At 44.0% G+C, this 13,776-nt stretch overlaps 1 protein-coding gene across 1 annotated transcript; it reads left to right on the forward strand.

The window, feature by feature from the left end:
- The first annotated feature begins 212 nt into the window (after positions 1 to 212).
- Positions 213 to 605, forward strand: LOC145060276 (uncharacterized). The gene has a single exon (XM_079007970.1). It carries the CDS (start codon positions 213 to 215, stop codon positions 603 to 605), a length of 393 nt encoding a protein of 130 aa, XP_078864096.1.
- The last annotated feature ends 13,171 nt before the right edge of the window (positions 606 to 13,776 follow it).

The raw sequence follows: 13,776 nt of genomic DNA on the forward strand, positions 1-13,776 counted from the left end.
ACAGTGTTCTTTTTATTTGGGATTTAGATTCTATTTCCCACAATCGAGTTTTTATTCATGATGGGTTTGTTGCTATTGAGGTGGTTTGGGTTCGTTCGGCTCTTCAAGTGCTTTTTATTGCTGTGTATGCTCCTCAAGGCTTAAATAATAAAATACTTCTTTAGAACGAAATTTATAATACTATTTCCAACTTCTCGGGTGAATATATTGTTATGGGTGATTTTAATGAAGTTAGAGATGATTCTGAGATATTGGGATCGAATTTCAATATGTCTTTTGTGAGAGTTTTTAATGATTTTATTGACTCTCTTGATCTTGTGGATATTCCTTTGGGTGGACCCCATTTCACTTGGAGTGATAAATGGAGTTCCAAATTCAGCAAGCTTGATAGATTTTTGGTCATGGAAGGTTTTTTGGTTTCTTTTCAGTATCTTTCAACTATTGTCTTGGAAAAGAATATTCCTGATCACCGTCCTATTCTTCTGTTGGAGCACCGGGTTGATTATGGTCCATTGCCTTTTCGTTTATTCCATTCATGGTTTGATATGGCTGGGTTTGATAATTTTGTATGGGAGGCTTGGTCTACTTCGATGGTGGGGACATAGTTGATTAACCCTTGGGTCATCTTTAAGAAAAAAACTTCAGCTTCTTAAATCTAAACTAGGGGTGTGGAACTCTAATCATCGGGACATGGTGGGTATTAAAAGGAAGAATATGCAAGATTTATTAGAGACTATTGATAGTAGTATCATGGAGGATGAAGGGTATGCTATTTTGAGAGAGCAGAGAGTATCCTTATTGAAGGAGATGTCAGATCTTGATCATTTACTTCAGGTTGATCTTGCTCAGAAGGCTAAAATCCAGTGGGGGGATGAAGGGGATGAGAACTCCATATTTTTCCAAGGGATTCTTAACCGTAAAAGGAGACAAATTGCTATCTGTGGTCTCATGATTGATGGAGTGTGTGTGGATTAGCCGGTCCTGGATAGAGAGGGGTTTCATGACTATTTTCAGTCTCTTTTTTAGGATTGTACTTCGTAGAGACCTGCGACAGATCCTGCTCTTTTTAGTACACTAACCCAATTGCAGGTTGATTTTTTGCAGTCTCCTTTTACTTATGAGGAGATAAAAAGGGCAGTTTGTGATTGTGGTTCTACTAAGGCCCTAGGTGTAACATCCAGAATTCCAGGTATCAAATTTTAATTAATTATTTTATGTCAAGAAGAGGGACTCAATGAGTTGACGCCTAGACTCATCGAGTAGGATCGTGATTGCTGACTAGATTTAATGAATGGACTCGACGAGTCCGCGCTGTGGACAGAAACCCTAAATCCTCGGGCATGTGCCCTATTTAAGGGATCTTATGGCCCTCATTTGCGGCCACCTTCACCCTTGAGAGCACCAGAGAACTTGAGAGCATCATGAGTGAGAAAAGAAGCCATTTCCTTCATTTTTAGTGGGATTTTGCAAGAAAGAAGGAAGGAGGGCAAGCAAGGCATATTGAGTAGCTCGGATCTTCCACCATTTTAGCAGAAGAGGCTGCTAGAGGTATAAATCTATGCTCATCCTCGTGTATTCGGTGATCTACTTGAATCTAGGGTTTTCTTATGCCCTATTTAGCTTGGATTCGAACCATTTCAGGTGCCAAGGTGGAATTCTTCTTAGATCTGGACCTTAAGAGGTCCAGAGAGTCCCATCTATCCTGCTCTATGCTACTCCTTTGGAGATATGACCCTAGGTTGCCATTTTAGAAGCTATTTCACCAAAGGAAGCCCTATGAGTGTTGCATGAGTATAAAGGTTGGACATTTATGTGATTATTGTGTATGGGAGGTCAGATCTATAGATTAGAGAAATAGATCTGACCTCAGAAGGTCTTTTTGATTGTTGCCATGGAGGGAACTGGCCGAGTCCACAAGGGGGCTCGACGAGTCGAGTCGGGTTACCTCGCAATTCGTGTCCAGTGGTAACCCGTCGAGTGAAAGGTTAACTCGACGAGTCGAGTGAGGACTTATAAGGAGTAAGAGGACACGTATGGACTCGCTGAGTCACATGAGTGCACTCGACGAGTTTGGTCAAAGTTTGACCATTAACTAGAGTTGACTTCAGTTGACCCTAGGGTTTTGGTCAAGCTGGTTCAAGAAAGGCCAGGAGGAGGTAGAATGGTTTTCTACCCATTCTTTGGAAATGAGGACAAGGGAAAGTATTGATTAGAGATGTTATTATGTTGATAGGAGGAGGCTACGTTGGGTTATCGAGCACGAGAGGTTATCCGACTTTGTACGAGGTGAGTATTCTCAGTATACTGTACCTAGAGTGGTAATTATGTGTGACCAGAAGTTCTTATGTGCTATAAGGAGTATGTGATGTATGTTGTTATATGATATTTATGTGTGATGTTATGTTATGAGTAGTATGGTATGGACCGGAAGGTCATTATGATATGGGCCGGAAGGTCAAGATGATATGGACCGGAAAGTCGAAAAATGAAGACCGGAAGGTCTATCCAGAATGTAGGACGGAAGTCCCCTGAGACACATGGACCGGAAGGTCTTGTAGAGTTATATCCTTGAGTGGCGTATGTGTGCATGTGGTATTTTGGGGAACTCACTAAGCATTTATGCTTACCGTTGATGTGATATGTGTTTTGGGTACCAGCGAGGAATGCAGGAAGGCGCAGCATGACTGTACACATTGATGGAGTTTTTATGTATTTGAGATCTTGGGATTGTTTTATTTGAATGACATGTGTTACATTGGGTTTTGATATTTCTTAGGAATGAAATTATGTTTTAAAAATGAAAAATTGTTTTGGAAATCCATGTTGTTACAAATTGATATCAGAGCCTTGGTTTGAGGGATTCGGATGCACCTTCGGGTGTAGTTGAACTCAAACTGAGGATTTGAGAAAGTTTTTCATAGAAAGGAACATTTTTTCTAAAAAGTAAAGGAATTTGAGGAAAGCAGAAAGAAGCAGTGTGTACAATTAGCCAGCGCCCGAACGGTGATTTCCCAAAATACCCTTACATTATGTGTTATGAGATATGATATGATATGTTATGCGTGCTAGAGTAGGCTAGGTATTCCTATTAGGACTAGAGTGGCCTCATTTGTGATGCCTTAGCCTAGGAGACTACTGCTGCTATGAGATGCTTCGAGAGTGAGTAGGTAGCAGTGAGGAGCTTATGAGAAGTCTATCGAAGGGTAGCCTATGCTTAGCGAGATGTAGAGTACTTGTGATCTGGGATTATAGGAAGAGGACTTGAAATGAATGTTGATGCGGTGTGGAAGGTAGTATAGGGACCGTGCTACTGAAAACACTGGATCTGTGCGCAGTCCAAGTAAGAATCCTTAGGGTACCAGGGAGCAAGTAGGGTTGAGTCATCGAGTGCAAGTATACTCGAGCGAGTCTCTGATATTTTTATGTTATATTCAGAGACATAATGGTTGGGACACGCCACAGACCAGAGACCAGTGGTGTGAGTGACGAGGAGCTTTGTCAGATGATCCACGATGAGGTGGCTGCAGCTATCCGGGCAGAGATACCATAGATGTTTGAGTCTATTAAGACCACGTTGATTGAGACATTCGATGAGCGGTACGCCGCGGTTATTGAGGCTGCAGCCGCTGCAGCTTCGACAGTTGTTGCTGCTACTAGACCTCAGGGGGTGACTCGTTGCTGTTCCGGGAGTTCAGCAATATGAAGCCACCAGAGTTTGATGGGACACAGGACCCAATTACTACGATGAGATGGATTTCTGATATTGAGGGATACTTCTACACCTGTTCGCGTCCCGAGCATCTGAGGGTATGGTTCGTGCTAAACCAGCTCCGCCTGGGAGCGAAGGATTGGTGGAAGTTTGTGACGGCAAACTTCACTCTTGCAGAGATCTCAGAGGTGACCTGGGAGAGGTTCACCACCATGTTCAGAGACGAGTATGTTCCCCCGGTGGAGAGGGAACGATTGGCACAAGAGTTCTTGTCCCTCAAGCAGGGGACGGAGTCCGTGACTGTGATTACACGGATGTTCCACGAGAGGGCGTTGTTTTGCCCTGAGCACGACTCATCTGAGCAGGCACGCATGAGCCAGTATTTGAGCATTCTGAGGAGGGACATTCAGGAGTTCGTGGCGAACTCGACTTACCGGACATTTGCTGAGCTCCAGGCAAATGCCCAGGTGAGGGAGATTGAGTTAGGGACTCAGGCTAGGGAGGAGGCTGAGACTCAGGGGAGGGACAGGCGACCAGTACAGGTACAGCCGGCAGCCAAGCAGGATAAGCCTGCTGATACAAAATCTGGAGGCCAGAAGGGTGCCTCAAGGGATTTATGGTTTGCTTTCAGTGCAACCAGACGGGTCACCAGAAGGCCGAGTGCCCTCAACTGTTACAGGGACCAGCGCAGGGATCTGCCCCTGCTACTGCACGAGCTACTAATGGTCAACCAGTGAAGGCCGATGCACCGAAGGCTCGCGGGAGAGCCTTCCAGTTGACAGCGGAGGAGTTCCGTGCAGCGCCCGATGTCGTGGCTGGTATGTATTCGAGATCTTCGGTGTTGAGTTCTGGATAAATTTGGTCCAGATTACAATGGGGGACATTTGTGTCATAGTGGGCATGGTTTGGTTGAGCCGATTTGGGGCGGTAATAGACTGCGAGCGGCAGATGGTTACGATACGAGAACCTAGTGGGGGAGTGCTAACGGTATATGGTGAGGGTACCCGATATGGGTCAACATTTTGTTCGGCTGACAGAGCGAGACAGAGTTTACAGCAGGGCTGCAATGGATTTGTAGCTTATGTGATGGATACACGAGTGGCTGCAGGGAGGCCGAGTTCGGTTGATGATGTTTGGATAGTGCGTGAGTTCCCGGATGTTTTCCCTAAGGAGCTGTCGGGTGTAGGCAGGTGGAGTTTCACATCAATTTGGTTCTGGGGGCAGCGCCTATCGCCAAGGTGCCTTATCGCCTTGCGCTGCCAGAGATGCAAGAGTTATCCTCGCAGCTTCAGGAGCTACTGGGGAAGGGGTTTATTCAACCGAGTAGCTCGCCGTGGGGAGCGCCGATCCTTTTTGTCAAGAAAAAGGATGGTTCACACCAGATGTGCATTGATTAGCGGGAGTTGAACAAGTTGTCGTGTCGTGTCAACAATTGCCACCCCTAAGAACCGTTACCCTTTATCGAGGATCGATGATCTGTTCGATCAGTTGCAGGGAGTGTCTTGGTTCTCCAAGATAGATTTGAGGTCTGGATATTATCAGATGAGAGTGCGGGATAAGAATATCCAGAAGACGGCGTTCAGGACTTGACATGGGCATTACGAATTTGTGGTGATGCCTTTTGGGCTCACCAATGCACCGGCGGCGTTTATGGATCTCATGAACACGGTGTGCAGGCCGATGTTGGATTGATCGGTGATCGTGTTCATCAATGATATTCTGGTGTATTCGAGATCCCGAGAGCAGCATGAGGAGCATTTGAGGGAGATCCTCGGAGTTTTGAGATCGGAGAGGCTTTACGCCAAATTCTCCAAGTGTGATTTTTGGTTATGAGAGGTCCAGTTCTTGGGGCATCTCGTTAATTAGAATGGGATATTGGTCGATCGAGCCAAGATTGAGGCAGTGATGAGTTGGGAGGAGCCAAGATCCCCCACCGAGATCAGGAGTTTTCTGGGGCTGGCCGGCTACTATCAGAGATTTATCAAGGATTTCTCCAAGATTGTAGTGCCTCTCACCAGGTTGACTTGGAAAGGCATTGCTTTTATGTCACACCCCAAAACCAAGAACGGCGGAAACGTTCTGGGGCGGAGGACGTCATGTACAGTATCAGAACACAGTAAATGTAAATAAGCAAACAACATCATCCATTGCATTAAGTATATAATTTTTCATAAAAGCGTGTTCTGTACAGTTTTAGACACCAAAAATATAATGTAAATCAAAATAATATGATGAGTCTTGAATGCGCTCCATCTTCTCAAAAGCTGGCATCGGTACCTGTCTACTGATGACCTGAGAATACAAGTTATTTTGAAAGAGTTTATCAGCATTAAGCTGGTGAGTTCATAAGTATTTTAGTGTTAGTGTTTGTTATCAAAACGTTTGAACGTGTCTCAAGTATAAGTTTGTAAAATGTATGTAAGTGTTTGTAAAAGTTTGAATCTCTCAGAAAAACCTATATTTTCTGTTAAAGTAGCCTTCTACCAAGGCTTAACTGTTTTGTATGCTCGTTTGTTGTAAAAGTGTGTAATTTCCCAAGTGTAACTATCATTTAACAAATATAGTTTGTACATTAATGTTTAAGTGAGGTTATCACTAAAAATATGTAATGGGTAAATCATTGTAGTACTGTAGTTTTGTGTTATAGGAACTACTACTGTACTAACTACCTTAAACCGGATTTATATTAAGGTATAATGTGATAATTGCACCATACTATCGACTGGTAACAACGACATACGAATGGTCATAATAACGGAATGACGTTTGGTACCCGCAGACCTGCAGGTCCGGCTGTAGCTAGCAGCAAGGTGTAGGATAGTCAATCCAGTATAGATCTATACGCAAACTCACGCTCTCCCTCCAAGAGAATTCTAGCTACAACTCGGGCCATGACATTTAAGGCATGCTCCGATCCAGTGGATCACAATTGTTAATGTATTGTTGTATATGTAGTGTAATGTTTCTCGTTCTAGTATAGTTGTATATGTTCTCCTCCTAGTATAGTTGTATATGTTCCCTTTCTGGTATAGTTGTATATGTTCTCCTCCTAGTATAGTTGTATATGTTCTCTTCCTAGTATAGTTGTATATGTTCTCGTAGTAATGTAATGCATATGTTCTCATAGTAATGTAATGTATAGACTCATGAATGAACTGACTCATTGATCTAGAAGTTGTAGTAGTATGATCCTGTGTTACCCTAATGGTAACTTACTAGTGGTGTGTATAGTACGCATGAATATGGAAGTACTTTTATGTCTATATATGTATATTTGATATATAACTAATATTGAAACGACCTTCGGATGGTCACCCGAAATCCCACCAGACCACATCCAAATCGAGAAAAAGGAAATAGGGCGGATGGCCTTCCTAAGCCTTTTAAACATTGCTTATATATCTATACATATATGGGCATGAAATTTATAAGAAGTATAACAAAGTTTAAATAAAAGTATTTGATAAGTAAAAGAGTTTGTAAAACATTTTGAAGTAAAACAGTTTGATAAACAGTTTGAACAGTGATAAAATCATTGGTTTTCTAGTTATTAATCACATGTGATTAATGCAATCACATGTGATTGATTTCAATAACTATAAGCATTGAACTTGTATCCCCCCCATAAAGTATTTAATACATTTAAAAGCATTTCAAAGGTTAATTAAAGGGGTATGAACTCACTTGTGGTGAGTGGTTTGGATTGTAGTGTCGAATACCGTGCTAGGTGGCAAACGGAGACTTGTTCACACGCACGAGCCTAGTTATCATATAATAAGCATATATATAACTAATTAGCCAAATAATAACTTACTGAAATAAGTTGGGACACTTAGGAACATGTAAACACTTTGTATAAGTGTTATAGGTCCTAATGGTTGCATCTAAGTTGATATGGGACAAGCTAAAGGGGTTTAAAGCTTCCAAGAACCTTGAATAAGAGTTTACTACCCAACAAACCCCACCCTTGGAGTTTACGGTCGTAAACCCTTGAGTTTACGGCCGTGAACTCCAACCTTGGTGGTTTTGGGTGTTTTAAGGTGCTAAATGATTTCTAGAATAAGCCTAGCTTGGTGGTTTAATCCTTTAGGTAGTTTAGGGCATAGATTATACTCCTTGGAGGAGTTTATGGCCTAAAGACCATACCCCTTAGAGTTTACGGCCGTAAACTCTCATGGGGTGGATGTTTTAATTCTTTTAAGTCCCTTGCACAAGTAGGATAATTTCTAGGCTTTTGATTTAGGCTAAGGGGGACCCTAGGCACACTTTGGTGCCTTTACTTGGAGTTTACGGCCCAAGAGCATTTCTTGGCTGTAAACTCCCTTTTAGGGATGATTTTGATGTGTTAAAGTCCCCATTTTAGCTACAAGTAATAGAGGGTTAAAGTCTAAAGCCTTAGGGGTTGATTAGGGCACATTAAGCCCTTGAAAAAGGTGTTTACGGTCCAAGAAATTCTTGGGATGTAAACTCCTAAAACTATATGATTTTGATTGTTTTCTAGCCTCAAATGATCATACATATTATCCTAAGGTAGTTGCCTAACAAGGAATTGGGACTAGATAGCCTTAAAGCTTCATTTTGGAGTTTACTCCCCAAGAACGTTCTTGGGCGGTAAACTCCCGGATCTCACGTATTAGACATGCAATCTATGTTAATAAGCATAAAACAAACATTATAACACAACTAGAGAAGTGTACTCATGATTTGGGATGAAAACCCGAAGATCCGTGAGAGAGAATATGGCTTTTCTCTAGTTGGAAATGTGAATAATGAATGAATTTAGTTCAGAAATCTATTTATAGTCCTGAAATATTTTGGCAGAAAATGTTTTTATTATGGAATTGGACTCTAACATTATGAAGTGTTGAAATGCTCAAGTTTCACAAACCCATGAGCATCCACTCTCCTGATATCTCCTTAAACGTAAACCCTAATGTACACAAACTTATTCGTAGAAGTCTGAAGTTCATTGAAACTGGGCTAGCTTCTATTGAATAGTTAATGTTCGTACAAAAATGGAAATTTCAGGTTGTCACAGCATCCCCCCGTTAGAAGGAATTTCGTCCCGAAATTAGACTTTAAGCAAACAAGAAGTTACAAACAATTAAGCAAAAGATGAGGGTATTTCAGTTTCATCTGATCCTCGTGTTCCCATGTGAATTCCGGTCCTCGCTTGGCGTTCTAGCGGACCTTCACGATAGGGATACGGCTTTGCTTCGTCTGCTTGACCTTACGGTCCATGATCTCTACTGGTTCTTCCACGAAGTTGAGGCTCTCGTTGATCTCGATCTCGTCGAGTGGGATTACAAGAGTCTCGTCGGACAGACACTTTTTCAAGTTAGATACGTGGAATGTAGAATGTACGTTACGAAGTGCGTCGGGTAGGTCGAGTTTTTAAGCTACGGGGCCGACTCTTGAAAGAATCTCGAAAGGCCCTATGTATCTCGAATTAAGCTTCCCACGCTTTCCGAAGAATATCAAGCCCTTCCACGGTGAGACTTTGAGGAGGACTCTGTCTCCCACCTGAAACTCCAAAGCTTTTCTTCTTTTATCCGCGTAGCTCTTCTGTCGGTCTCTAGAGGCTTTTAATCGTTCACAAATCTGAACGATTTTCTCTGTCGTTTCCCGAATGATCTCCGGACCGGTGAGAGTACTGTCGGAAGCTTGCCCCCTAGCTAATTGGGTATCACCCACCTCAGCCCATCACAGAGGAGATCTGCACTTTCGGCCGTAGAGAGCTTCAAATGGAGCAGCCTTGATGCTCGTGTGATAACTGTTATTATAGGAAAACTCGAAAAGGGGTAAATGAGTATCCCATGCCTTCCCGAAGTCAATCACGCAGGCTCGCAACATATCTTATAGTGTTTGGATGGTCCTCTCACTCTGTCCGTCGGTCTGTGGATGGTAGGCTGTGCTCATGTCCAGCCTTGTTCCTAAGGAATGTTGTAGTGATTGCCAGAATCTTGAGGTGAACCTACTATCTCTATCGGAGATAATGGACATAGGTACACCATGTAGCCGTACGATTTCCTTAATGTATGTTCTCGTAAGTTTCTCCATTTTGTCAGTTTCTTTGATAGGCAGGAAGTGTGCAGACTTGGTCAATCAATCGACGATGACCCATATGGTATCAAGTCCACCCGTTGTCTTGGGCAACTTGGTTATGAAATCCATAGTGATCCGCTCTCACTTCCATTCCGGAATCTCTGGTTTTTGCAGTAGACCAGAGGGCTTCTGGTACTCGACCTTAACCTTTGCGCAAGTAAGGCATTTACTTACGAAGGTAGCAATCTCTGCTTTCATATTAGGCCACCAGTATAGCTTTTTAAGATCCAGATACATCTTATCTGAACCAGGGTGGACGGAATACCGAGTGTTGTGCGCCTCGGTCATGACCAAGTCTCGGAAACCACCGTGTTTCGGTGTCCAGATCCGGTTCATGAAATATAAGGCTCCGTCACCCTTGGCTTCTAAATTCTTGTCCATTCCTCTAAGGGATTCACTCGTCACATTTTCAGGTTTCATGGCTTCAAGTTGGGCCGCCTGAATCTTGCTTAGACAAGTGTGAATGGATGGTTATTGACAATGACTTGACTTTGCGACTAGAATATTCCTTCCGACTTAAGGCGTCTGCTACTACGTTGGCTTTACCCGGATGATAACGAATATCTCATTCGTAGTCACTGAGTAGCTCGACCCACCGTCGTTGTCTCATGTTGAGCTCCTTCTGATCGAAAATGTGTTGTAAACTCTTGTGGTCGGTAAAGATAGTGCTTTTCGTTCCATACAAGTAATGTCTCCAGATCTTCAGAGCAAACACCACTGCTCCCAGTTCAAGATCGTGAGTCGTGTAGTTAACCTCATGTGTCTTCAACTGTCTCGAGGCGTAGGCGATGACCTTACCTCGCTGCATCAGAACACACCCGAGCCCTTGATTGGATGCATCGCAATAGACTACGAAGTCTTCTATCCCTTCGGGGAGGGATAGTATTGGCGCGGTGCACAAGGCTCGTTTGAGCGTTTGAAAGGCTCTTTCTTGTTTCTCTTCCCAGTCAAAGGCCACGCCTTTCTGGGTCAAGGTTGTAAGGGGTTTTGCTATTCGGGAGAAGTTCTGAATGAATCTGCGGTAGTAGCCAGCGAGGCCTAGAAATTGATGAATTTCAGTAGGCGTCTTGGGTGCTGACCAGTTCTTAATGGCTTTAATTTTGGATGGGTCCACGTGGATTCCCTCTTCGCTTACCACGTTTTCTATGAATTCGACTCTTCGGATCCAAAATTCACATTTCGAGAACTTCGCATAAAGTTTCTCCTTCCGTAATGTCCCTAGAACTTGTCGCAGGTGATCGCCATGCTATTCCTTACTTCGGGAGTAGATCAGGATGTCGTCAATGAAAACGATGACGAACTGATCCAAGTAAGGTCAGCATACTCTATTCATCAGATCCATGAAGACTGCAGGCGCATTGGTCAATCCGAATGGCATCACCACGAACTCGTAATGTCCATAACGATTTCGGAAGGCTGTCTTCGGCACATCCTCCTCTAGTACGCGTAACTGGTGATATCGGGATCTCAGATCAATTTTTGAAAAATAGTTCGCCCCTTGCAGTTGGTCAAATAGATCGTCTATGCGAGGCAGAGGGTAACGATTCTTGACCATCAGTTTGTTGAGTTCTCTGTAGTCAATACACATATAGAATGATCCGTCTTTCTTCTTAACGAACAAGACCGGTGCTCCCCAAGGTGAGAAACTTGGTCTTATAAAGCCCTTGCTGAGCAGTTCATTAAGTTGACTAGAGAGTTCCTGCATCTCAGCTGGTGCTAAACGGTAGGGCGACTTGGCTATTGGGGTAGCTCCTGGGACTAGGTCGATTCTGAACTCGACCTGTCGTTGCGGAGGTAATCCAAGTAGCTCTTCTGGGAAAATGTCGAGGAAGTCGCTCACTACTGGGATGTTCTTTAGTCCTTTCATTTCGAGGCTCGTGTCGACGACGTGAGCAAGGAATGCATGGATTCTTTACACAGATACTTCTGTGCTTGAATACTTGATATAATACGAAGATTCGCACCAGGTTTGTCGCCGTAAACTATAAGAGTTTCGTTAGACGGAAGGTTTAGACGGACTGCTTTCTCGTAGCACATGATGTCGGCGCGATGTAGACTTAACCAATCCATGCCAATGAAAATGTCGAAGCTTTTTATTGAGACCGGCGTGAGGTCGATTGGGAACGAATGGTTATCTAGAGTTAGGGTACAACCTAAGTATATGCTATTCGTACTTTCAGTTTTTCCATTAGCCATTTCTACTGTGAATTGTTCTTTGAGTGCGTGTGGTGGTTGTTTAAGCATGCGAGCAAATTTATGGTTTACGAAGCTTCGCTCCGCTCCACTATCGAACAAAATTCATGCATAGGAGTTATCGAGGAGGAACGTACCAGTCATCACTGTCGGATCAGCAACTGCTTCCCCGTGGCCTATAGCTAGTACCCTTCCTGCTCCACCAGCATTCTTTGCTTTGGGGCAGTCCCTCTTATAGTGGCCTGCTTCGCCACATCCATAGCAGGTCGGGCTCGCACCAGAGCCAGGGACCTGGGTGATCGGTTGTGCCAGGAACTTACAGAAACGGACGGTGTGTCCTTTCCTGTTGCAGTTAGAGCACTGCATTTCACGGCAGGGGCCGTTGTGATGGAAGTTGCATTTGTTGCACTTAGGCAAACTTCCAGCATACTGTTTCCCCGGAGCAGTAGCAGCAGCAGGGGTTACCGCGGCATGTACTGCCACAATTTGCTGCTTTTTGGTAGCTTGTTGCTTCTTCTTTTCATCCCAGAATTTCCGCTTAGTGTCAGCGGGTTTGGAGGGTTCCGGGATGGTTAGGGTGGTTGTTGTTGCAGGGGTTTTGACACCATGGTCAATGAGTCGCTGTGCCAGTCGCTTGGCACTGTCGAAGGTAGCGGGGTTTGATGCTAGGACATTCCCCTGATACGGAGGCACTAGCCCCCATATGTACCTTTCGATCTTTTTCCCCTCAGTGGGAACCATATTGGGGAAGAGGGCCACCAGTTCGCTGAATCGGGCAGTATAAGCGACCACGTTGGTGCCCTTCATAGTCAGGTTCCAAAGTTCCTACTCCAATTTCTGGACTTCGCCCCTCGGGCAGTATTCCTCAATCATGAGGTCTTTCATCGTTTCCCAGCCTATGTCGTTGGCTACGACGAGGGTTAGTGCCTTAACATGGCCATTCCACCATGTCAGGGCCTTTCCTTCAAAGGTGCATGCGGCATATTTGACTTTGCTCGCAGTAGGGCATGAACAGATTTCGAAGACTGATTCAGTCTTCTCGAACCATTGCGAGAGGGCAATGACTCCGCCGGTGCCATAGAAAGGCTTCGGCTTGCAATTGGTGAAATCCTTGTAGGAGCACTCTATCGAGCGTACAGGGGTTTCAACCGGAATTGATTCCACAGGGGTTCCACCTCTGCTGGCATCAGATGAGTGATACTGAGCCATGGCAGTTGCCACTGCTGCAGCTACAGCAGCATTCAGGGATGCAGTATCGATGACCAGAGGCGGAGGAGGAGGTGGAGGTGCAGGGTTATTCCTGGGAGATTTGCGAGGAGGCATCTTTCAGCTATAAGTTTATAAAGATACGAAAAATGGTAAGAATCAATTTGTAAGCAACGTGAGAGTGACACATGGACTAACTAACCATAGCCCAACAGTTGAATGAGTGTTTGAGATCACAACAAAGAATATTAGTAGGAAATACAAATGTACAGATTTTTCCCACGGATTCGATAGATGTCAATAATACTGGTATTACTGATGTAATAAGTTCAGGGAAAATCGACCTAACAGTAGGTCTTACATCATACCATACAGAAAAGTTTGACAGTTCTTAGATTCCTAATTAGAGTACTGAAAGTTGGGAATATTTTACAGACAGGTGCTACTTAGAGCACAGATGTTAAAGGCTATTCCTTAACCAAAAGACAGAGATGTACTAGACATCATCTAACGGCGATGAGAATTCCTCGGGCGAGCCCTGAGGTCGGACACTTGACGAAACA

This window comes from Lactuca serriola, chromosome 6 (assembly GCF_051521515.1).
Source record: "Lactuca serriola cultivar US96UC23 chromosome 6, Lser_US96UC23_V15, whole genome shotgun sequence".
NCBI lineage: Eukaryota > Viridiplantae > Streptophyta > Magnoliopsida > Asterales > Asteraceae > Lactuca > Lactuca serriola.

Excerpts from the sequence above, each read along its gene's own strand:
- LOC145060276 (XM_079007970.1), top strand. The coding sequence starts at position 213 with ATGGGTGATTTTAATGAAGTTAGAGATGATTCTGAGATATTGGGATCG.